Source organism: Capsicum annuum, chromosome 6, assembly GCF_002878395.1.
Source record: "Capsicum annuum cultivar UCD-10X-F1 chromosome 6, UCD10Xv1.1, whole genome shotgun sequence".
In the NCBI taxonomy this organism is placed as follows: Eukaryota; Viridiplantae; Streptophyta; class Magnoliopsida; order Solanales; family Solanaceae; genus Capsicum; species Capsicum annuum.
In genome coordinates, this window is record NC_061116.1 from 204640482 (window position 1) to 204665613 (window position 25132).

Here is a 25132-nt window from a genome sequence, read left to right on the forward strand (position 1 = left end):
GAGGAAGTAAAAGGGATAAGATAAGTAGTGTCTCATTATCCTATAGAAACGTTCTTAATACGGTCACGAGTCATGCGCTGTAACAGATAGTACCCTTATTTGCTGCCATCTGTTACCAAAATGCATGTGGTTAGGTCATCATTTGAGGAACCTCAAACCTTATAAATTCACATAATGTAGCATCAAATCCATTCCATCTTTACTTTGTAAAGTAAACAAAGTCCACAAACATAAAACAAAAGCTTAAAAAGATAACATGGCAAGCCACGGTAATGACAACGTTTCTAGCAGTGGCCAAGCTCAGGTATCATTAATTAATTCGTACGCTATATATTGATAATAAAAATTACATACTAAAGATTGATCCATATTTAAATTAAATCTATGTTTTTCCCCAATTGCAGATGAGAAAAGATAGCTCAAATGCACCTGGTCAAAGCCCCAACTTCCTTCAAGAGGTAATTTATAATATGCCCTTCTCACTAAATTGTAGGTGTGAATTAGGGATGTAGGGGTGTGTGTATATATATTATAATTTATTAAAGTTTTAAATAAAAATTAGAGTTGAACTCATGGTTTTAACATTTTAAGTAATAAATTCAGTACCGAAAATTTTGATTAAATATATTCAATTTAAATCCTAAATCCATATCTAATTTACTCTCAATTGCTTTGATTTGAATTCGTATATTTGTTCAATATCTTGAATATTAAATCACACAACCACTAACTTAATTGATTAGTGAGTTCAGTAATATCCTGAATTTACGAAGATTCGAAATTTTGACTTCGTCTGTGTTAAAGAGTAGGTTCAAATTGTATCGATTTGGTATCTATAGAAATTTTTAATTTGGTATTCATAGAAATTTTAAATTTTGTCTACATACTTATATATACCCATCTGTCTCAATTTACGTGACATCTCTCTCGGGAAGGTTTGAAGGGTTTCAAGATTCAAATGAATCTTTTTCGGATCGCAATATTTGTCATATCTTTTAAATATGTTGAATTGTCAATTATTGTGATATATACTATTTTTACCAAAATTCTTTGTTTAGTAAAAACGAAACTATTGAGACTCAAAATTCCATTGGGATAGAGAGAGTAATTACTTGTAGATCGAACTCAGTCTTGTCTAATGCTTATTTATTTTTTGGGGGAAAGACTGGGACACAAATGCAGAACATAGCACAAGGAGCAGCAGATATTGGGAAAGGAGCAGCACAAGGTGCAGTAAGTGTGGCTCGTGGAGCAGCTTTAGGTGCTGCTAACATAGCTCAAGGTGCAGCTGATGCTGTCAAAAATACTGTTGGTGGAGCTAATAATAATCCACCCAATGACAATGCTGCTGCTACCGGTGGTATCCCAAATTACCTTGATGAATACCCAAAACACAATCCAACCAACCCCAAAATTTAAAAATGCTAGTACTTGTATTGTTTGAAAAATTGCTTTCAATTTGTCTTTTTTCTTTAGTACTACTACTATTGTTGTAGCCTGTTGTGAGGTGTGGTTTGTTGTTTAGTGCCACACCATACGTAACATTGGCCTAGTCATTTTTTTTTTTTCTTAATAGAGAGTTCTATTGAGAATTGTTGTTCTTGTTACGTATTAAATTGACAGCAACAGCATTCGTGTGCTGTTTTCTTGGATGTATAAGAATTTGTTTAGAAATTTATTCAAAAATCTTTTTGTGAATTGAGAAATGAAAGTTCTGGGATGAAATTTCTAGTGGAGGACGGAAATGGAAACAAAAACATACCAAATTAGTGGTGCGCTGAGACTATTTTACCTTTAATATTTTCTCTTTAATTAGAGCTCCTAAATATGAAGAAAAGCTCCTAAATATGAAGAAAATGTTATTGGAAGTATTAATTCAAGAATGAGTAAAGCTCCTAAATATGAAGAAAATTTTATGAGGAAAAAAAAAAGGAAACAAAAATATGTTACCCTCGTATTCCTTGACCAAAAGACTCGACAACAGAAATTTGATTTTTCATGTGCATCACTTAATTAATAGTAGGGTTAAACCCCGTTCTAAAGTACCCTCGTATTCCTTGACCAAAAGACTCGACAACAGAAATTTGATTTTTCATGTGCATCACTTAATTAATAGTAGGGTTAAACCCCGTTCTAAAGGCTATGGCCTGTGAATAGAAAAAGACAAAAATATTAGTAGTTTTTTTCATTAGTATTAAGTTAATGAATTAATTGATATTTAAATAAAAAAAATTCATTAAATCAAATATTTTCTCGAAATTTATTGTGTTTATAAAACTAATAATGATATATATTTTTAGAATTTTATTTTGTACATAGTAATATATTATTACATAATATTTGAATATATCTTTATAAAAAAGTTATTTTATAAAGAGTGTACTTACTATAATGAATTTAGAATGTACTTTAGAAGTAAAATATAATATAAGAAAAAAAGTAAAAGTGAAATATCGCCTTTTTAACGAGATAGCAATCGTGAAATATAATATAAAGAAGTAAAATATAATATAAGAAAAAAAATAAAAGTGAAATATCGCCTTTTTAGTGAGATAGCAATCGTGAAATATCGTCATAACGAGATGACTTTATTGAAAGGTAACGTCATAACATAATTATTATTTTCAAAATTAATTTTCGTTTTGAAGAAAACTAGAAGCAACTAATAGTTAGTATTATTTTAGACTTTTGAGATAAGTTATTAGTTGGGAAATCAACTCTACCACCAAACTAGGGTTGAATAATTAATTGGCATTGACTTGCATATACGCTCGCTTGTTAAAGAGGAATTGGATTATTTTAGCACTGACAAATAAGAGGACTGCACGTTAGGCCGGTGGCGGATGTAGAGTAGAAGGTGTGGGTTTCCGGAAATCCACACCCGCTATCGTAAGGCTTAAAATTATATAGAAAAATCGCCAAAAGTTATAAATATTAATAGGTAGGAACTCATAACTAAACCAAGGGATAATTTAGTGGCAGGAAAGGAACCCTTGAGAACCCACAAGTTTAAAATTCTGAATCCGCCTCTGCGTTTGGCAACAAAAAGATAACTGTTGACTATTAACGACAATAATGTATAAAGTTATATAATTCTATAAGAATCTAAATTTTCTAATAATGAACCAAACTACTTAATTAGTTTCATAGCTTTTTCACAAGCATTTGAAACATATTGTGTAAACTGATTCCTATAAATTTGTATCAAAGGCAAATTGGTTTCCTTCATAGTAACAGCCTTAAAACATGAAACTGTCATTTCTAAATAAAAAAAGATACTACCATTTTTGTTAGCAAAAATAACATAAATAGAGTCCTTTTAGCTTATCATATTTACAAAAATCTCTATCCTTACAAAGTAATTATAAAAATTTCAACTAATATGTGTCTTCATTGGATGTATCTGGAGCTATTTATGTATCTCGATAGATCCAAAATCAGAAAAAATACATCGAAAGTTAATTATGTATCTTTACAAGGAAAAAATATATCTTCATTGGATGTACAAAAGCTAATTATGCATTTTGAGACCCAAAATTAAATTTTTTAATAATTATGTAAAATATTAAATTTTTTTATAAGATTCAAACTATCGAAATTTATGTTGCTTGCTATTTTGTTATGTGATAATGGGCGAAATGCATCTGTCCACATATCCGTAAGTAGTGACAGTACAAATGATTAAGGAAAACAACCGTCAAGGCTATCCATTTATAGGACCTTAGTAAAGATTGCATGGTTAGATCTTTATACTTAATTGATACACTTTCTAAAAAAGAGAAAGAAAATTTTATGTAAGTACATGTAATCCCTATACCCAATTAATACTTTTTTATACCATATTAATACACTTTTATACTACATTAATACACTTGGAGTGTCCATATACTCAATTGTTACTCTATTATACTAGATTGATACATTTTTAGAATACACGTAGAAATTATATAGAGTCGTATAAAATATGTATCTAAATAATAATTGTAGTTAAAAATTATATAAAATGTGTATAGAAATACTGTAATTATTATATAGAATATGTTTATATATAAAAATTGTATTATTATTATATATAAATATATATCTGTAACAATTGTATTATATAGTTACTCTTTTGATTTATTGTATCAAACTATGGAGGTGAACACATTGTCTATTGTCTAAAACATGTATGTAGTTTAAGTTGGATAAAGATTTGTTCCAGTACCCTTGGTCTATACATCACTTTCATTCAATACAATTATTTTAATACTAATAATAATAAGCATGGCTTGTTTTATAATTGCTCACGTTACATATGATTACAATCCACTATATATATAATAAAATTAATACTTGTCGTCTTCTTCCTGTGTCCATCAAGAAAAGAAAAGAAAATAATTTCATTTTGATCTAAGTTTAGAATCAGTCCAAAATGTCCACGAAAAATTATTTTGATCCATTTTACAATCAAATTATTTCTCAAAAATCCAATCCTTCATATTCAAGAAGATCATACGTTCATTTCAAGAAGATCAACAAGCCTCTCAATTTCCTAAATTCCAATGCAGAGATTGGAACATTCATGTAAGTTTTAATTTTCTTCACTCTGTTTTTACAATATTTCCAAAGTTTATTAACTAATCCTGTGTATGTATTATTTTTTCTAATAGTGTTAGCTGTAAGTCAGCCAACAGTATTAGACCAGAAGCTTCACTTCCTGGAAAGTCTCTAAAAAAGAAAGGGAAAAAGAAGTCAAAAAAAGCATGGGTCATTAAAGATGAAAACGGAAAGGACCGAATTATGTTGTGCTGAAAGTTAGTGATTACGTGGACATATCCAAAACGAAATGGACCCATTCCTTAGTGGCTATTTACCAGATTTTTAAATTTAGATGTTAATTTTATGAAATTATTTTAATTTTAGGTGTTACTTTTGTCCTCAAACTAATTCTTTTGAAATATTTCAAATTTGTTTTTTTAGTTTCTCATCCAGTATCTGATACCCGCATTGGAGCCTGACTAATTCGAATTTACACCGGGTAGGGCCCCATTCGGGGGTAGCACCCCTTACCAAGGATTTTCCATACCCAGGGCTCGAACTCAAATTTGTTATTTAGTTAATAAATCTTTAAAAAGAAAATACTAATATCGGATTTTTTTTTTGTTTACAGAAAACAAATGACATGGGTATGAGGAAAAGGGACCAAGAAAGAAACAGAAAAAAGTATAAAAAATACATAGACCTCTGAGGTGGGTCTACTAGATGGCTTGTTGCATCTCATAATTTACTGAATTCCAGTACACCATCTCATTGAAATCTGGCACTGAAACCAGAACCATTGCAACAAATTTGCCTTTTACAAACACAAAAAAGTTACCAAAACTTGGCAACATCATATTAAGAAGCACAAAAAGGGACCAGAATTAGAAAAACAAGAAGGTGATATAACAAAATAAACCCCTACTATACACTTCATGTAGGTAAGATCGATCTTGCTACTTCACTACGATGCTTTTCTGCTCCGGCTACTTGAACCGGAAACACTTCTCAACTCAGTTGGACTGTACAAGTCTCTTTGACCCGATGAAGCACTACCTCGACGAGGAGAACTTGTATTTGGTTCCCCTCTCACGATCTCCGATTCCAAAACCTTGGCTTCTTCACTTAACATCTTTAGCTGTTCCAGCAAATGCATATGAAACAACAATTCAGTCACCAAATCATGTAAAATTATATATAAAATGCATAATTCATGTCCAATCAGCTATGTGTGAATGAAAGCCAACGATTGCAGCGAATAATGGGAACTTGGGAAGTACAACAACTGGAATAGCCTTTAGTCCCAGATCGTTTTCCCTTTCAATAGACTTCTTTAAATGGAAGGCCAACTAGTTGTGCAATACTAATCTCGTAAGTACACAAAACTTTTGAGGATTACTTCACCAAAGTTAAAACTGAAATCTGAATACCGACTCTGTGCAACTCCAGACTTCCTTAACAAGCATAGGGGCACAAAGTGAGGGTGGTTGAGCAGTTCTGACGGAACAGCAAGACATAACATATTTCAGAAAACCAAAGCTAGACAAAGAACTCGAAACTTCTCAGGAAATCGAAAACATTTGTACATGACAAGCGGAGTATAAATATAAACTACAAAGTCTATTAATTCAATGGAAGGTAAAATTTGAAGAAAGTACTAAAATAGATGAAGATCAGAAGATAAATAAGCACTCATACCCGAATTTCATTCTCTCTCAACTGGTCTTGAAGGGCACTGATGGCAGGACTTAAGCTGCAATACAGAACAAAGTGGTAACCAAAAATTAAACCACGATGAAACTGAATTTCATGACAGAAGTCAAAGAGTGTTCGTTTACCAATACTCCATTAATTTGCACATAGAGGCCTGGTATGTGGATGTGTGATGAATGAAAGTGAGTGGGTGCACTTTTCCTTCCCTGCAGAAGATGTCCCAAATTATTATAGCAGTTGAAAAGCAGCTATATGCAAAGCAAACCATAAGCAGACGTTAAATTCAACCACCTCATATTTGCTAGAACAGCCTGATTATATGCAGTTCGTTCTTCTTCAAATAATACGCGTTGCAGATCTGTGAATGAGTTCAAAGGTGCATCAAGATTGAAAAGAGACGAGGATGGCAGAACAAGAAGAGGGATTTCCTTTCTCACATATTCCGCACCACTGTCACCAACCAAAAATAATAATAGATTAAGCCAAACATAAATCAAGCTTCAAAAGGGTTGAATCAGTAATTTGATTAACAAGCAAATAGCAGGAAACACAGAAATTGAACCAAGGGGGGGCGTGAATTAAACAGCTTGCCTTTTCAACTTTCATTATACAAGCCACTGTAGACAGACAACATTTTTCCTCAACAAGAGACTTTTTTTAGTACTTTATTAAACAACAAAAAGGTTCCCCTTTTTTTGGGATAAATCAACTTCAGTGCACAAGCCAATTTGTGAACTCCAGCGTTATCTTTAAATTGATATAATAAGAACATTATTAGATAGACTCAAAAACGCCAAATTGATATGCAACTTCTTCACATAAATGGTAGTCATTACGCCCAATAGGGTCAAATGTGAAGCTTAGAACTCTCAAGGACCTCATCAACATACATTTTCCAGTTTAAAACCCCAAAATAAGTGCTTCAACAAAGAATCTATAAGATCAGTTGTCCTCCAGATGTCCAACTTGTAGAATTCCAGGTTCTGACATTACAATGGAATGTATCATGATTCATAAAAGCATAAGTCAAATAAACAGGGAGCGCCATAGTCATGTCATGTATAGGATAAGCAATAGATTAACTAAGTCTGACAATATTCTGCAAAAACATGTCAGGTAGAAATTTTGTTCATCCCACTTGGGAATCGTTTCTTCTTCAACTGCAAGCTTAAGCTAATTTTTTATCCGACAATCCTCCAGCAAAGGAAAGGAAGTTTTTTAAAGAACATAAGATTGATTTATGAAACCAATTTTTTCTTACAAAATGTGGTATAAACATCATCTATGATCGTCCATAACTCAACCCCATAGAGAGAATTTCAACATCTCTTTCTACAGAGGCAGAAAAAACAGCTCAATCATACTAAGTAATCAAATACATATTCAAATGTACCTCATCTCCAGATTTGATCGATGCATTGCTTCTTGCATACTCTCTGACATGTCCATTGGATCTACATCAATGATTGCATTACTAAGACTGTTGGCGTGAAGGCTTTCTCCAACCCTATTATCAACATTAGCAAAGAAATTGCCCAAGTCCGTAGATCTTGCCCCACCCTAACCAATCAGTTAAGATTATCATGACTAAAGAAGTCCAAGGCTAAAAAGAGAGAGGAGGGAAGATAGTTCTGATCCTCAATCATAAGTTTAGAAAAACAGTTGCCATGACAGTTTTCTCCTACTCTGCTATCAATATTAGCAAAGAAATCCACCAAGTACATAGACCATCCCCATCCTAACTGATCAACTATAATCAGCATACACTAAAGAAGCACTCCAGGTTAACAAAAAACATTCAAATGCTAAAGAGAGAGATGAGGTGAATGAAGTTCTAATCCTCAAGCATGCGAAAATGAAAAACAAAAAGAGATTTCTTATTTCCTTTTATTTCAAAGAGTGGGAATAAGCTGTAAGTAACCAAAGTACTAGGAGCCAGACAAAAAGATAAATGGGTTTGTAGAAATTGTAAGGACCTAGTGTGGGTTGGAGATTTTAAGATCGCTGATCAGAACAATCCATCAACCAAGTTTTGATAAAAAATTACTGAACCCAACCTACCTCACACACCTTGACCCCCTAAACTTTAAAAGAAAACAGAATACATAACCAGCAGAAGAGAAAGAATAGGGCATAAAGCCCACAATTTTTCCCTTCACGCTTGTTTCTTCTAGGGAGAAGTGTACATTCATTACATAGCAGATCCACAGGTAGCTATGTGTGCCAAAGGCAACGTCATTCAGCAACAAATTTGATACACTCACTGCAGGATCATGAAATTGAAGAATTACCAGCTCCAGCCAAGCATAAGAACATGGCGCTGGAAACAAATGGTTGTAATCCATTAAAAAATCATTGAGTCTTTTAAACCTGTATGCCACAATGGCCAACAGACTCTCGAATTCCAGTAAATCAAAACAACGAACATGTTTTATTATTTATTGATTTTGAAATGGTAAGTAACATGCTCTTTTTAACTTATGAAACCACTAAACATACCTTAGAAACTAAAGCAGCAGCTCTCGAATCACCAGTATCTTGTTCAAGACTCGAGATTTTTGAACCACCTATAGATGTGTCTGCGGAACTTAAAGAGGATTCAAGGTCTATTACAGAAGTTTTATGTACAGGGGAAAGAGAAATAGGCCTCAAAATGTGATTCTGCTGCTTTCCATCCAAGGACTGAAATGCAATAACTTGTATTCTCCCCACCTGAAATATTAGAAATAGTTTGTAGACATGCACTGGCCAAGACATTATGCTGTAAGTGATTTACAGTTTTTAGACATGCGCTAGCCAAGACATTATATTGGCGCGGATCTACTTGATACGAAACAATCTAACACTACCTTCTGTGCATCTTCACTAAAACATGAAAATATCAACCCAATAAACCCAGCATCCAGAAGTTGATACATGGCTTGAGTGCGGACATCTGCATGATATTACATAAGCATGTTATGATTTCCATGCACATATGAAAGACAAATAGTGACAAGTGAAAACACAGGTATCAAGTTGAGAAGAGAAAAAACAATGATCGGATGTAACACTAAATAACCTCCAGAAAACATTTCGTTTGTCTCTATAAGTTGCTGGAGACCAAACTATCCAATGAACCACAGAACTACAAACAGATAAAACTTAGGAGAATGCAAAAGGATTAAAAAGAAGCAATCCAAGTGCACTAAGTGGGCACTTGGACGTAAAAATTGCGAAATTTGAAAAGAAGTACTATGTGATTTTAAGTTGATAATGGTATTCCGTATTTGGAAATTAGAGTTGTGTTTGGACATGAATACAAATTGGAATTGTTTTTGAATTTTTTTAAGTGATTTGGAGTGAAAATTGTGAAAAAAGCTCTTTGGAGTTTTCGAATTCCGGAAATTTGTAACAATTCTATGTCCAAACAGTTTTCCAGAAAAAAAGCGAAACTTATCCATGGCCAAACTGGCACTAGGTTCCCGCTATAAGTGGTCCAGACAGGGGCAGGACCAAATTGGCTCTATTATACGCAGTCCTACCCTGCATTTCAGTTTTATGTATAACCCCATCTATTCTAGGGGGAGTTAATGTTATCTTTGTTCAGTTTAGGTCTTCGTCAAGGTTTTGTCTAACTTATAGGCATTCAATGTTCCAAATTCATAGAAGAATGCTGACTTTTAGATGAGCAGACAGTTTATGAGAAGCCAATTCTGCATGAGTTGCTTTTGTGTTTTGCAACATAAATCTACTTAGTTCACATGTGGATTTTGAATGGTAAAAACTTCCATCTAAACCCTCCATTTGACCAGTAGACATAACCTAATTAAGTACATGGATAATGAAACATACGAAAAAGAAGTCAATTTTCGCACGCGCCCGTGTGTGTGTGTGTGTGTGTGGGGGGGGGGGGGCAAAAGTAAAGGTGGACATTAAAGGAAAAGAAAAGTAAAACTTGGAATAGGGAAAAACATGACAGACTCGGTGGACATTTTGGCGATTCCATTTGGTAGTCACTTGAGACAAAAAGACCGTTGTAAAACAAAAAACTTTTGTATATATGTGGCTAATTCGTGTTTCTAGTCTATTGTAAGGTTCAAGTATTAAAACATTGTTTTACTTCATATTCTTTAATTAATTTAGCTTTTTAAATGCTAGTCTAGCTTTATTTATGTCACATTTATCTCCACTGAGTTTATTTTTATCATGCCGTATGCAAACCCAAAGATCAATATTATGTTTATATGATGGGTCTGGTAATTAAAAAAATACTAACATTCAGGCAGAAAGACATCTTTTATAACTAAAATGTAACGGGACTATATACCTACCAACATGGGAAGGGAGCACTGTGATGTGGGGATGCGAGTGGTACCAGCCAATCACTCTTGTTGTTCTTCCTGTTGCCATGGTCATTCTGTGCTTAGAAAGTTAAAAGTAACAAATCCAGATTATAATTTTCCGCATGAAACTGCTTAATCATAACCACAATCCAACCATATACATTTGAATCCATCTAACAACAAACCCAACCAACAATTTAAGTTGTATGAAACCATTGTTCGAATGGGAGCAAAGATCTCTTTTAGCCAACTGTTATGAAATCGAGATTTACTAATAAATTCAACATGTTAATGTTAGAAAGAAAACATTTGCAGAAACAAAGGTAGAACCCATTGCATGAGGTGTCATTCATATTGTTTCATGTTATGAAGAAAAAAAATCTGAGTTCATGAACACTCAAATTGTTTCTCATTTGGCAGCAAATTTACTAAAAGTCGTCTTTAAATCCATTAGAAGAAAAGGCAATATGAAGAAATTATTTTACTGGTCACTAAATGATAATGATCTATTTTACGACTTTAAGAGGGTCAAAGGGAGTGAAAACATTCACTAATTGTGCACAGATCAAGAAGGATATCTCAGCCTTGACTGATGCAGCAGTTAGTTGCTCAGGATTGGTCTCAACGCGGTCCTTCCTCCTGTCACAACGTGGCTGTGGCAGCGCTGCCCATATAAGTGCAGTCACACTACCATTTTTTGATTGCTGCAATCGCAACAGCACAAACATTAGTTTTGCACATGGTGATGGCTTAGTAGGAAAGCCATCAGCAGCAGCATGAAAATCAAGGGAAGAAATCATAAGATGATTTTTTTTTTTCTTTTCATGATCATTAAGGAAAACTAAACTGTATACTGAACGCTCCAGCAAGCAAATGTCTAAACTACAATATACACAACAATAACATACCCAGTGTAATCCCACAAGGTCAAAATTATAACATGACAAGCAAAAATCAGAGTCTGTTACACAATACTAGGAAACGTCGTGCAACAAAGTGGTTAAATATGAACCGTTTCGAAGATGCACCTGCATATCTACCAAAATAGCTGAAGCATTAAATATGATTTTTTTTTCTTTTCTGATCAGTTAAGAAAACTCGAAATTATATATTACATATTGAATACTTTGCAAGCAAATGCCTAAAACTTTAACGTGGCAACCCAAATTCAGAGTCTAAATGCTTCTCAGGAAGGCCACGGAAGGACAAATGAATATCAACCACCAATGATGCACGTGTGCATACACTAAAATAGCTATTAAGCATGAATTTGTTTTATTAGAGACATCGACATAGTGTTTTAGCTGAGTAGAAACAAAATCCTTGTCCTCCACCCATAAATAGATGATCTCGATAAACACATGTACTTCCCAAGCCACGATTATTAGAGAATTAACCTTTTTTAATAACGGTTCATCCAACCCAGCTTGCGCACCTCATTTAATCTACTGAGATGGAAAAAAATCACCTAGACATTTTGTCTCTATTGGGATTTGAATCCCGGTCTCTGTGGTAGTTGGTACCTTCCAACTTCATTGACCACTAGACTATACCCTAGTTTATTGGGTTGACATTCTTTTGATCAAATATAACAATGAATAGATATTGCAAGTTCAGTGGAGACAAGATGCAAAATGCAGTTCAACCCCCACCCCAACCAGCTCTGTTTATCAAACTGAACATATATTCATAACAATCAATCAATTAACCTCAGTTCCAAACTAGTTAAGGTCAGATATATAAATCCTCTATATCTTCCCATCCATTCAAGCCCATTTCATTCCAAGCTGGCTGGTAAAACAACTAATGTTTGCCGGAATTCCTTTTGCCATTGGCAAACACAGCAGCCGAGAACCCAAGAATTCCAAGAAAAGAATAATAATCATGGTGTTCAGTCCAGTGCGAGTGCATCTCAACTAATTCCACGGGATACCAGGTATAGCATTTCATAGATTCGTCAACAATATTAAATTCTCCAGACAAAGAGGGTCTTTTTTTCCAAAAACTCTTTTTACCATTTGCAGATATGGAACCCACTCCCGAATTCGAGGAAATTTAACAAAAAAATACAAAATGCATTTAGCAAACATCAACAATAGCTGAACTTATGGAACACACAATGAAATAAAGTTGCTGTCCTTAAGCAATAATATCAATTTTCCAGAAAAACCAAAGTTGTTAAGAACTCTTTACCATTTGCAAACACAGCATCCAATAATTCAAGATTATTTTTAGAAAATGTTGGAAAAAAAAAAAAAAAAAAAAAACATTTAGCAATCATCCACAAAAGAAGAAACTAACGAGCTCCCAATCCAACATTGACCACCATTTGCAAAAACACATCATCCAATGATTCAAGATTTTTTAGAAAATGTAAACAAAAAACAAACCCCATTTAGCAATCATCGACAAAAAGGAATTAACAAGCTCTCAATCGGACATTAACTAAAGTTACCAACTTTTAGGCAATCACAACATCCAATAATTCAAGATATTTTAAAGAAAATGCCAACACAAAACAAACTCCATTTAGCTATCATCGATAAAAGAGGGAATTAACAAGCTCCCAATCCAAAATTTACCATCATTTGCAAAAAAACTGCATCCAATAATTCAACAATTTATCTAGGAAACGTGAGCAAAAAACAAAACCCCGTTTAGCAATCATCATCAAAGAAAGTAATTAACAAGCTCCCAATCCAGCATTTACCACTATTTGCAAAAACTGCATCCAATAATTCAACAATTTATCTAGGAAACGTGAGCAAAAAACAAACCCCGTTTAGCAATCATCATCAAAAAAAGTAGTTAACAAGCTCCCAACCCAACATTAACCACCATTTACAAAAAAAAACTGCATCCAATAATTCAAGAATTCGAGCGAAAACTTCAAGTAAAATACAAAATAACACCAATAAAAATGAAAAATTACAAAACTTTACACCCAATATTCACATAAAGTTACTCTCTTTATACAACCACTCTAGTAAATTACATAGGGTTTTAAAAACCCCAAAACCCTAAAAATCAAAAAAAAAAAAAATCCCTTAAAAAATAAAAAAACCTGAGTGTCACCGAGGAGAAGACCCATTATTTCTTCAGTTTCAGTAGACAATGCATGACTTAAACAAGTTAACCAAACTTCCTCCGTCATTTTCACACTTGTTAGAGACATTTTCTCTTACTTTTTTCTCTTTATTGTGTGTCTATGAAGGTAAATTTTCGTTTTATTTTTGTGCGTTATTTTTTCCTTTTTTGGATGAAAATGGAAGTGACTTCGAACGGAACGTCGGAAGGAAAAAGAGAAACAAATGAAAGTACAGATCGGAGTGTCCAATTCTGTGTGTGTGGAGAGAGTAAAATGAGTTTTTCGTCCTTTGAGTTTTGCAAGTGTTTACTTTTTGTCCTTGTTGTTTCAAGTGTTTTAGAACGATCCTACATCTTTTAAGATGGTTATTATTATTACTAGCCAGGTTACGATCAATGGCGGAGCCAGCATTTTAATTAAGGGGGTTCAAAAGTAAATATACAAATCATTCGAAGGGGGTTTAACCTCTACAACAACAACAAATCCAGTGTATTCTCACATAGTGAGGTCTGGGGAGGGTCAGATGTACGCAATCCATACCTCTACCTCTAAAGAAGTAGAAAGACTGTTTTCGATAGACCCCCGGCTCGAGAAAGAAATTATATATCAGAGCCTATTATATATAAATAAATAAATAAATAATATATATATAACCATGTAAATGTAATATAATTTTTCATCGAATGGGGGTTCGGATGAACCCCTGAAACACATGTAGCTCCGCCCCTGTTTACGCCGTACTACGCACGACCCAATGTTGATCCTTAAAAAATTTACATTACGTATAATTCTATCATTTAATTAAAAACTTTGTTTGTTTGATTGATAAATTATAAGTTAGATATATAATATTATATTTAGATTGATGAAATTTGCATAACGATATTTTAAGTTGTTCAAACTTTTGTGACATTGATAGTCAATTATATTTTAAAAATAATTTAAGTTCTTAATTATTGAGGTTTATAATTTTTTTTTTCTATTCTACTAATTAGAAGTAACATAGTAAAATTATTATAAAAAATACTTGTGAATTTTTTTTTAAATGACTCCATATAAGACGTCATGTTAATTTAAAACATCAAAAATTAATTTATCATTTTACGTCTATTTTATATTTTTTTATTAAATATTATTAATTTTTTTAATACTTAAATGACTTATAATAATTAAATATGGGTAATTTAATAAAATTACGATTGAAGTAGTTGAAACAGTCATGTCATAAATATCTATTTTAGTTTTTTTATTAAATATTATTATTATTTTAATACGTAAATGACTTATAATAATTACTTAGAGGTAATATAGCAAGATCACAATTGAAACAGTTGAGGCAGACATGTCGAACATGAGCAGCCTGCTTCAGCTACTTATTATGACTTCTTATATAGGATACTAATAATATTATTTCTTAATGCTTAAATAACCATAATAAGTAATTAGGAATGATATAGTAAAATCACGATTAGAGCCGCGAAGCTGACATATATTAAAAGTGATGTCGCATAATAACTATAAAACTTGTGAAAATAACCTAAGTGAGTCTCGTATAGGACGTCAAGCTAATTTAAAACATCAAAAATTAATTTATTATTTTATGTCTATTTCATCTTTTTATTAAATATTATTAATTTTTTAATACTTAGATGATTTATAAGAATTAATTAGGGGTGATATGGTAAAATTATGGTTGAAGCAGCTGAAGCAGACATGTCGAACATGAGCAATCTGCTTCAACTACTTATTGTGACTTCTTATATAGGATACTAATAATATTATTTTTTTAGTGCTTAAATAACCATGATAAGTAATTAGAGATGATATAGTAAAATCACGATTGGAGCCGCGAAGCTGACATGTATCAAAAGTGATATAGCATAATAACTATAAAAAAAAACTACTTGTGAAAATAACCTAAGTGAGCCTCATATAAGACGTCAAGCTAATTTAAAATATCAAGAGTTAATTTATTATTTTATGTCTATTTCATCTTTTTTATTAAATATTATTAATTTTTTAATACTTAAATGACTTATAAGAATTAATTAGGGGTGATATGATAAAATTATGGTTGAAGCAGGTGAAGCAAATATGTCAGAAATGTATATTTTACTTATTTGTATTAAATATTATTAATTTTCTAAGACGTAAATAACTTAAAATAATTAATTAAAGGTGATACAGTAAAAACACGTTTGTAGTAGCTGAAACAGGCATGCCGACCTGTTGCCTGCTTCGGCATGAAACTCCCTCTTATATATAACTATCCAATTTAAGTGGCACAGTGTTTAAATGACCATAATAATTAATAAGGGGTGATATAATAAAATTGTGATGGAAACAGTGAAATAGACATGTATTGAATGGGTTATAATAACTAATTAGAAGTGATATAGTAAAATTAATATAAAAAAAATACTTTTGAAAAAAATTAAGTGGATCTAATATAAGACGTCAAGTTAATTTATTATTAAATATTATTAATTTTTTAAAACTTAGATGACTTTATAATAATTTTTTAACATTAATTTTTATTATTTGGATGACTCATAATAATTAATTAGGAGTGATATAGTAAAATTAAGTTGAACCAACCAAAGCAGACATGTCAAAAATATTTGTCTTTTTTTAATTAAATATTATTTAGTTTTAATACGCAAATGACTTATAATAATTAATTAGAGGTGATACATTAAAATTACGATTGAAGCATCTAATTTTTTTTTCAAATAGTAATAAGTGGAACTTTGAGAAACTTAGTAGTCATTTTGAAAACTATCCTTTTTATTAAATATTATTAATATTATAATACTTAAATGAAACAATTTATAATAATTAATTGGGATTAATATAGTAAAATTATGTTTAAAGCAGCTGGAGCAGCCAGGAGGATGACCCTAAGCTGCTCAAGATTGCCGCTTCTATTATAGAGTAATACTACTAGATATCGAAACCTTGTGCCAGTACGGGTTCAATATATATTATTTTTCATCTTAATTTATGCGATATAAATAAAATTAGATAATTAATTATATTTTTTTAGTTGTTAGTTATTATAATTTATAATGCTCTTTCGATATTGTAATTTACTGTTTTAAACTGTTTTCTATTGTAATTTATAATGTTCTTATTGTTCAAACTTTTGTGGTATTGATAATCAATTTAGATTTTAAAAGTAATTTAAGTTTTTAATTATTGTAATTTATAATTTTTTTTTCTATTTCAATTTAAGCGACACTGATATAATTTCGATAGTCAATCAAGTATTGCGATTGGAGTAGCGAAACTGGCATTTCGACATTGTAATTTACTATTCAAGCTATTTGCTATTGTTATTTATAGTACTTTTCTTATCCAAACTTTTGTGGCATTGATAGTCAATTTAGATTTTAAAAGTAATTTAAGTTTTTAATTATTGTGATTTATAATATTTTTTTCTATTTCAATTTAAGTGACACTGATATAATTTCGATAGTCAATCAAGTATTGCGACTGAAGTAGCGAAATCGGCATGTCGACATTGTAATTTACTATTCAAGCTATTTGCTATTGTTATTTACAATACTTTTCTTATTCAAACTTTTGTGGCATTAATAGTCAATTTAGATTTTAAAAGTACTAATTAGAAGTGATATAACAAAATTGCTATTAAAAATACTTGCAATTTTTTTTTAAGTGGGTCTCATATAAGATGTCAAAGTAATTAAAAACATTAAGAGTTAATTTATTATTTTATAATTTTTTTTTACCTTTTTTATTAAATATTATTAATTTTTAATACTTAGATGACTTATAATATTTACTTAGGGGTGATATCGTAAATTACGACTGAAACAGCTGAAATAGACATGTCATAAATAACTATTTTAATTTTTAAAATTAAATTTATCAGTTTTGTAATACTTAAATGTCATATAATAATTAATTAGGGGCGATATAGTAAAATCACGCAGCAAATAGACAGCTGAAAGCAGGCATGTCGCTCTTCTATGTAATAAGAATATATATCTACTATGGGATATTTTTGATTTACGAATAATGTTAAATAAGGTATATTAATAATGTTTGTATTATTAATATAAGTATTAATAATGCTGATAGTAGTTATGCAAGCATTATTTTTTCTACAGTGTTCGTTTGATATATTAAAAATAATATATGTTTATATAATTTTTATAAAAAAAATATTTATTTACCAAAAAATATCCTTCTTTTGTACCCTCTCTTTCAAGGGATAATGTCAGCTTCCCACATAGCTACATTTCCTAATGTGCAGATCTATCATTAACCTTAAATCGACAAATAATGCCATCTTCCCAAATAGCTGATGATGCGTTTTGATGAGAATTGGCAAATAACCACTGGTCCAGTAATCTTCTCAAATGCCCACTGATCCAGTAATTTTCATGCCATCTTTCCAAACCAGCAAATACTGAAAAAGAATCGATAATATTTAATTGTTGAAAAATAGCAGCAGTGTTGAATTATTGAAAAGAAGGTAGCAGCAGCTACATGTAAGAGCAGACAAAAACTGAAAAAAGGGATAAATTTATCATTTAACAAGTTAATGCATATGTTCAAAGTCTTTGTATTACGAATACATGAAAAATAGTGTGTATTACCAATACACACTTCAAGACACAATAGAGTGTATAAGTAATGCAAGGATTAGTTATACATAGGCTAAAAAAATGAATCAAATAAGGTACTAATAGTACACATTAATTAATGGAGACATTAATTTTTCCAATACCCCCTTATAAGGTTTTCATGTGCTAAGAATATTAAGTATGTATCCATTTCGTTTTAATTTATATGATGATTTTAGTTGAATGTAATATTTCGTTTGTTCAAAATATAATTCGGACGTGAAAGATTTATGAGTTTATGCTTATTATTTACGCCATTCATTGATGGGATAACGAGGAATTAATTATAATAACTCAGTGATTATAGCAAGGAGCAGTTATATTAAGTCGAGTGAAATGTTAGTACTAAAGTTAGAAGAAAAAGGAAACCTTGAAATAGAAATTTTAGTCAAAGATTTTTAACATGAATTTATTTCAAAAAAGTCATATGTGATTTGATTTGGGACGAGTATATCTTTCGGTATATAAAGAGCTACAAAGTACAAGGCCTACTAATTGTTAAATTAAAGTTCTATGAATATAGTTTCAACGCATTAAATTATTTGCTAATACGACTTCGTAGTAAAGAGATATTTGTATTTTCAGGAGACTGCATAAACAAGCAATTTAGGTGGGCCCCTACATCAATGTGGGCTTATAAAAATTTCATCTTCATTTTAGTGTCATCTTTTGTCTTCAAATCGAAAAAATCAGAGCTCACGATTTGAAATTCTACATCTATGTTAATGATCTTAGCTTGGGTCCTTGATGGAAGTTGTTCTACGCGTCGAATTCGTCATTTTTGAATAGCTTGTCTCGATAATTTTTTGCGTGTTGTAACAACAAAGTCTTAGTTGCATAGTGAGTTCGTAGCAGGGTTTATGCGGCGTATAGCAAGGTAAGAATCTTCTTTTTATCGATTTATAGCTACCTTCGATTTCATATAAGTAGTATTTTACAACAGAAAAAGATATTTTTTGTCTGATTTCTGTAGTGCTTTTTGTCCTTTTTATTGATTAATTTTTCACTTTTATTTGGTGATATGGATGTACGATAAAGGTGTGTAATGTGTTAGCTATGTGGATTAGTAAGAGAAAAGGTATGTTGAGATTAACCTTTTTTCCTAGCATTGATTCCTTAGAGCCTGAGTATAACTTGGCTAATATATCATTGATAAGCTATTCATAGACGTAGGTTTTGTGTTGGTTGCTTGAGTAAGCGTATTCATTCTTTGTCGTGGCTCGTATTTTATAAATAGTGATCTCATATTAAATACAACTTAAAATTACTCGTATAGATCACATGTAGCTTGCTCGCTTATTACTGTCAGCCTGCTTGTGTTGTTTGTTGTTGCTTCTGAGATGATTGTGGTTGCTTCAAACACTTGGGAGTCTTATTTGGTCAAACCTAGATACATGGAGCCTTATGTGCTCAGCTATCCATAGCCACAAGGGTGTTGAATGTTGTTAGAAACCTTCTAAGTATAAAGATTTGCTATGTCATCATCAGACTGAAAAAATTAATATAATTACTTGAGTCATTTAAAGTTTATACTGGATGAGGATTAAACTAAGAGCATAAACATGTTGGGTTCAATATGTATGGAAGAAGTGTGAATGGAAAATGGAGAGAAAAATGGTGGAGGGTAGGAGACACTAATTTAGAAAGTGTACTCCCAAATTGGAAAGTTCACAAAATCTCCCACATTGGTGGGAGAAGAAAATTTTGGAGTGTTTTTAATAAAGAATACTTACTTCACATGGATAGTGAGGCAAGAATAAGGTGGTGGTTCATGCTATTGTTGTTATTGCTTGCTCAGCTTCAGATTTGATTGATGAGATCTATATTTTTGGACAAAATCTAATCCGAATATACCAAAGGAAAAATGACAGAAACGCAGAAAATTTTTCTGTGTTTTATCCTCCATTTATGTCGTCGTCGTCGCCGCTCGCTCGGCTTCGAATTTGGATTTATCAAATGATCGATCGATGAGATCTATCTTTTTGAAAAAAGATTATTTGATCAAAATCTGATCCGAATATACCAAAAGAAAAATGATAGAAACGCAGAAAATTTTTCTGTGTTTTATCCTTCATTTATATGCATGTATACAGTGAACTGATGCACTGTTTCGAACTGAACTGATGCAATGTTATGAACTGATGCTTCATAAAAATGCAATCATTCAGTAAAATGACACACTAATTCATGGAAAGGCATGCTTGTTCGGAAAAAACACACTATTTGGATGAATAGACATGATTTTTCAGGAAAAGTTACACCTTTTTAAGTGAACTATTGTCACTTTTCAGAAGATGCATGTTATGACTATATAAACCTGTTTTCATCCACAGGTTTAGACATGAAAAAATTTCTGAAACACAAACTCTTCTTGTCTTCAAATATTCTGTGTGATCAATCAAACTGTTGAATGAGTTCGTAGAATCCGTCAATTTGAGGTACCGCTATTGTTCGAATTGAAGGCCATTTTATCCTGGGAGAAAGATTCCATAACCTCGGGTACAATGAGAAAAATTATTCCTTAAGGATACTCCGTGAAGTCGGGGGACTTGATCTAAGTTTCTGTTTCATCTTTTTCTGAATATTAACACACTTCTAAGATAGATTATTCATAATCTAGTGTTGAAGGTGTTAAAAAACTTCATAAGTTCTTGTCTTGAACTTGAACTTTCTTTGAAGTTTCTGTTGCTTATATACAAATTCTTATACCCGAATACATACAAAATAACAAAACATTAACTAGTCAATATTTGTTGGAAATCCCAAATCATTGGTTAACTTTACTTTTCTTTTCTTATTTGTTATACATGTACTTGAAGTGATTCAACACAACAATTTCATCTCAAATGATAAAAATTAAACGAAATATTTGTTGACAAATATTTAAAATTTGTTTTTATATTTCATTTGATATCGATATTAACAATGTCAAATAAGTTGAGCAAGACTCAGTTTAAAAAAAATAAAAAATCAAAGTATTGTCAATAGCACAAAGTTTTTTGAGAAAATAAAATTACAAGATATGAGAAAAACTGCAGCAACATTGTTGTTGGATGATGTTTCTATAGTTTTTGAGAAATATGATATTTGGTTCCTAAGATGGACGAGTTTTATCTTCCTGAAAAGTTAAAACATAAGTTTTTTAGTTTTTATCATTTAAATCACTAGCAATTTAATTTTTTTTATATTGTACTTACTGTGTAATTTTAAGAGTTTAGAGATTTTTTTTACGTGGCAAATAGTGATTTGCTTCTTCGAATGCCTAGCTTGAATCTTGTCAATTCATTTATTCATTTTGATAAAGATATAATTATGACTTTATCAAACTGTTATCTACATGAATTCAATAAAGTACAAATTTAAGGTTTGAAATACCAACTCGATACGTTCATAATTCACAAATGACGTAGTAATCTCAAGTCCTTCAAACTTGCAAGAAATTTAAAAATTAACAGAATTATTAATTAAGGCAGAGTTTATAGAGATTCATTCACTTTCATAATAACGTATACTTTTTTTTTTCATATCAATATATAGAGAGAGAGAGGATCAATAGCCAATCATATGTGGCATGCCTTAGAGACCTCCAAATCCTATTTATCTTTTTAGTGTTTTTTTTAGATATTTGTTGAATTTTTTTCTTATTTTAAATATTTGTATGTTTAAAGAAAAGCAAAAGTCAACCACATTTAAACTCTATTTACTATGTAATAAAAGAAAAAAAAATGTTTGAGGTAACTCATCTATTTAATTTCTACTAATAATAGTTGTAACTCTCAAGCTATTCATAATTTTATATTTATAACCCCTAAATGTTTAATACAAAAGTTAATGATATCTTATGGTATTCCTTTATTTTTATGTATATAAGTTCATATTTTTTGTTTCAGGAGATGCTATCCAAGGTTGTCCTTCATTTACACTGTTATATTCATGCTTTTGATTGTCTTGAAAAGAAGAAGACGACTTTTGAATGATGATAGGCTTGTGAAAGTAGATATCGAGATATTTATGTATTCATTTCGTTTTTTCTTTCTATAGAAATTCATATGTTTTATTTCATGCGATTTTACCCAAGGTTATTCTTCATTCTCATTATGATGTTTATGTTTTTATTTCACTTGAAAAAAAAGAAGATGTTCTTAAATGGTGAAAGACTTGTGGAAGTGGATATCGACAAGAGCCCGAACATTTAATTTCAGTTTTCTTTTTATTTCTCAACTAATGATTAAAATATAATAATATGTGTATTGTTTTATTTCTATATCTATATATGATGCCTTTTAAGTTCAATTTTTAAGTCTATAATTTCTTTTGGTTAAATGAATAACTTTGTAGTTGAAAATTTGCTAATTATTTATTAAGTTTGTTAATTTATAATTTATATTTTTTAGGCTTGTGGAAGTACATACCGAGACATTAATATATTCATTTCGTTTTCTTTCTATAGAAGTTCATATATTTTATTTCATGCGATTTTACCCAAGGTTATCCTTCATTTTCACTATAATATTTATGTTTTTATTTTACTTGAGAAAGAAGAAGATGCTCTTAAATGATGAAAGACTTGTGGAAGTGGATATCAACAAGAGTTTGAACAATTATGCATTGGTTTCAGCATTTTTTTTTAATTAATGATTAAAAATATAATAATATGTGTATTGTCTTATTTTTATATCTATATATGATGCCTCTTAAATTCAAAATTTTAAGCCTATAATTTTTTTTTGGTTCAAATGTATAATTTGTAGTTGAAAATTCACTAATTATAATTAAGTTTCTTAATTTATATTTAATTTTTTTTAGGTGACTAGCTTATTTCCATTAACCACATGTAAAACAATACAAAGCAACCAACATCCATTAATAGCTAAATAAATTTTAATAATTGAAATATATTCATTATTTGGTCTTAGTTATGATTAAATTTTAGGACTATCAATAAATATGTATGACATAAAATTCGAGAATATAAAGAAACATGGAGGCGAGGGAGGAAAATGAGGTAATTAATTCTAAAAATTTTAGATACACAAAAAAGAACCATTTATGTTTTGTTCATTTTTTTTTCTTTTTAATTAAAAAAATAGTGTATTTATCTGATTTATTTTTTAAAAAACATTATATACATAAAAAAAAAACCTTTATGATTTATTTATTTCTTCTTTTTCTTTCTTTTTTAACTTTGAAAAATAGTGTATTATCTGATTTATTTTTAATCATTATAATTACAAGAATAAATATTTTGCTTTTCATCTTCTAAAGTAGATGATTACATGTTATTAACATATTTACTCTATGAATTATAGTTTATTATTTTAAGAAGCGATTGAGTCAGTATAATTAATTTTTTTTGTATTTTTAAATTTTATATTATTTTCATATAAAGATCTATTTATATATTATTCAATAAATTATTTGTATAATTATAACTGCACGAAGCACGAATAAATTAACTAGTCGCACTATAAAATTATATTAAAATCTGTCTCTCATGATAACGAGACAATCAAGATATATATAAATAATATATATATATATATATACTATTTATTTATTTTTAAATCATTTCGGCTTTGTCCGCTTTTAGTTCCATCACTTTCGTTGGGTCAAGAAAGTGGGTTAACGACAAACAATCAGAGATGTAACCCACCTGGCCACTAACGGACCTTATCCAAACGGGCCTTTGAGCTTAATGGGCCTAGTTAAAACTAAATTAGAAAAGAATTATTAATATAAATATAGGATAAATTACACAAATTTCATACTTAAAAGACTATATTACCTAATGTCTCCTACTTTTTAAAATTTACATAAAATTTTATTTTTCAACTTTACTCTTGATTCATATCAAGAAAAACTCACATCCTATTCTTACTCCACCATTAACTCATTCAAGATTTCTAACCCTAAAATATTTCTCTAATTATCAAAAATTAAATCATCTTACTTCCTGATTTTTTTCTCTTTCATTAATGCTTAAATCATTTTCCTTCCTGATTTCTTCTCCTCCATTAATGTATGCAACTTTTTTCTTCCTCTAATAAAATCACTTCCATTTTAAAAAAAATAAAAATCTATTGATACATATATAAATTTATTTAGTTATTCATACGTGTTTATTCTTTTAATGGTGATTCATATGAATGATAAATATAATATCATTATATGAGTATTATGGTGATTCATACGATAGATACATTTTGTATGATTTTAACGGGTGATACATATGATATTAATGGGTGATACATATTGTATTACGGTGATTCATATGGTAGATACAATTATTTATTTCAATTATTGGGTTATTCATATGATATCAATGGGTAATATATATGGTATTATGGTGATTTATATGGTAGATGCAATTATTTATTTCAATGATTGAGTGATTCGTATATATATGATATTATGGTGATTCATCTGATAGATACAATGATTTATTTTAATTATTGTGTGATTCATATGATATCAATGGATGGCGTGTATGGTATTATGGTGAATCATATGTTAGATACAATTGTTTATTTCAATCTTGGATAATTCATATGTTATTAACGAAAGGCAATAGTGTAGTCAGTGTAAGAAACAAAAGTAACAATATTTTCTTTTAGAAAAAGACTAAAAGCAGAATTGAAACATAATTAAAATTAAATCTAAAAAAAAGCAAACAAAAATTAAAGACGAAAAATGAGAAAAAAGATAAAAAAATCATATCTTTCATAATTAAAGACGAAAAAATAGAAACATAATTAAAACACCTAAATTAAATCTAAAAAAAGAGAAAAATTAGATATTTTTCCTTCAATAAAAGAATACAATGAATAAAAGAG

General features: G+C 30.4%; 2 protein-coding genes across 2 annotated transcripts; one reads left to right on the plus strand and one right to left on the minus strand.

Annotated features, from left to right (window-relative positions):
- The first annotated feature begins 63 nt into the window (after window positions 1-63).
- Window positions 64-1698, plus strand: LOC107876037. Its single transcript, XM_016723016.2, has 3 exons — window positions 64-304; window positions 405-458; window positions 1165-1698. The coding sequence occupies exons 1-3, from the start codon at window positions 257-259 to the stop codon at window positions 1417-1419; spliced, it is 357 nt and encodes a 118-aa protein (XP_016578502.1). The 5' UTR covers window positions 64-256; the 3' UTR covers window positions 1420-1698.
- Window positions 1699-5206: 3508 nt separating this feature from the next.
- LOC107876036 (lys-63-specific deubiquitinase BRCC36) lies at window positions 5207-13952 on the minus strand. Its single transcript, XM_016723015.2, has 10 exons — window positions 13624-13952; window positions 11138-11263; window positions 10548-10635; window positions 9084-9169; window positions 8734-8946; window positions 7628-7794; window positions 6526-6684; window positions 6360-6440; window positions 6220-6274; window positions 5207-5659 (listed from the first exon to the last, which is right to left on the minus strand). The coding sequence occupies exons 1-10, from the start codon at window positions 13732-13734 to the stop codon at window positions 5486-5488; spliced, it is 1260 nt and encodes a 419-aa protein (XP_016578501.1). The 5' UTR covers window positions 13735-13952; the 3' UTR covers window positions 5207-5485.
- Between the last annotated feature and the right edge of the window lie 11180 nt (window positions 13953-25132).

Coding starts and splice junctions, on each gene's coding strand:
- LOC107876037 (XM_016723016.2), top strand. CDS start 257: ATGGCAAGCCACGGTAATGACAACGTTTCTAGCAGTGGCCAAGCTCAG. Junction 305..404: donor CTAGCAGTGGCCAAGCTCAG/GTATCATTAATT, acceptor CCCCAATTGCAG/ATGAGAAAAGATAGCTCAAA. Junction 459..1,164: donor GCCCCAACTTCCTTCAAGAG/GTAATTTATAAT, acceptor TTTGGGGGAAAG/ACTGGGACACAAATGCAGAA.
- LOC107876036 (XM_016723015.2), bottom strand. CDS start 13,734: ATGTCTCTAACAAGTGTGAAAATGACGGAGGAAGTTTGGTTAACTTGT. Junction 9,170..10,547: donor AGTGCTCCCTTCCCATGTTG/GTAGGTATATAG, acceptor AATATCATGCAG/ATGTCCGCACTCAAGCCATG. Junction 6,441..6,525: donor GCTGTTCTAGCAAATATGAG/GTGGTTGAATTT, acceptor CATCTTCTGCAG/GGAAGGAAAAGTGCACCCAC.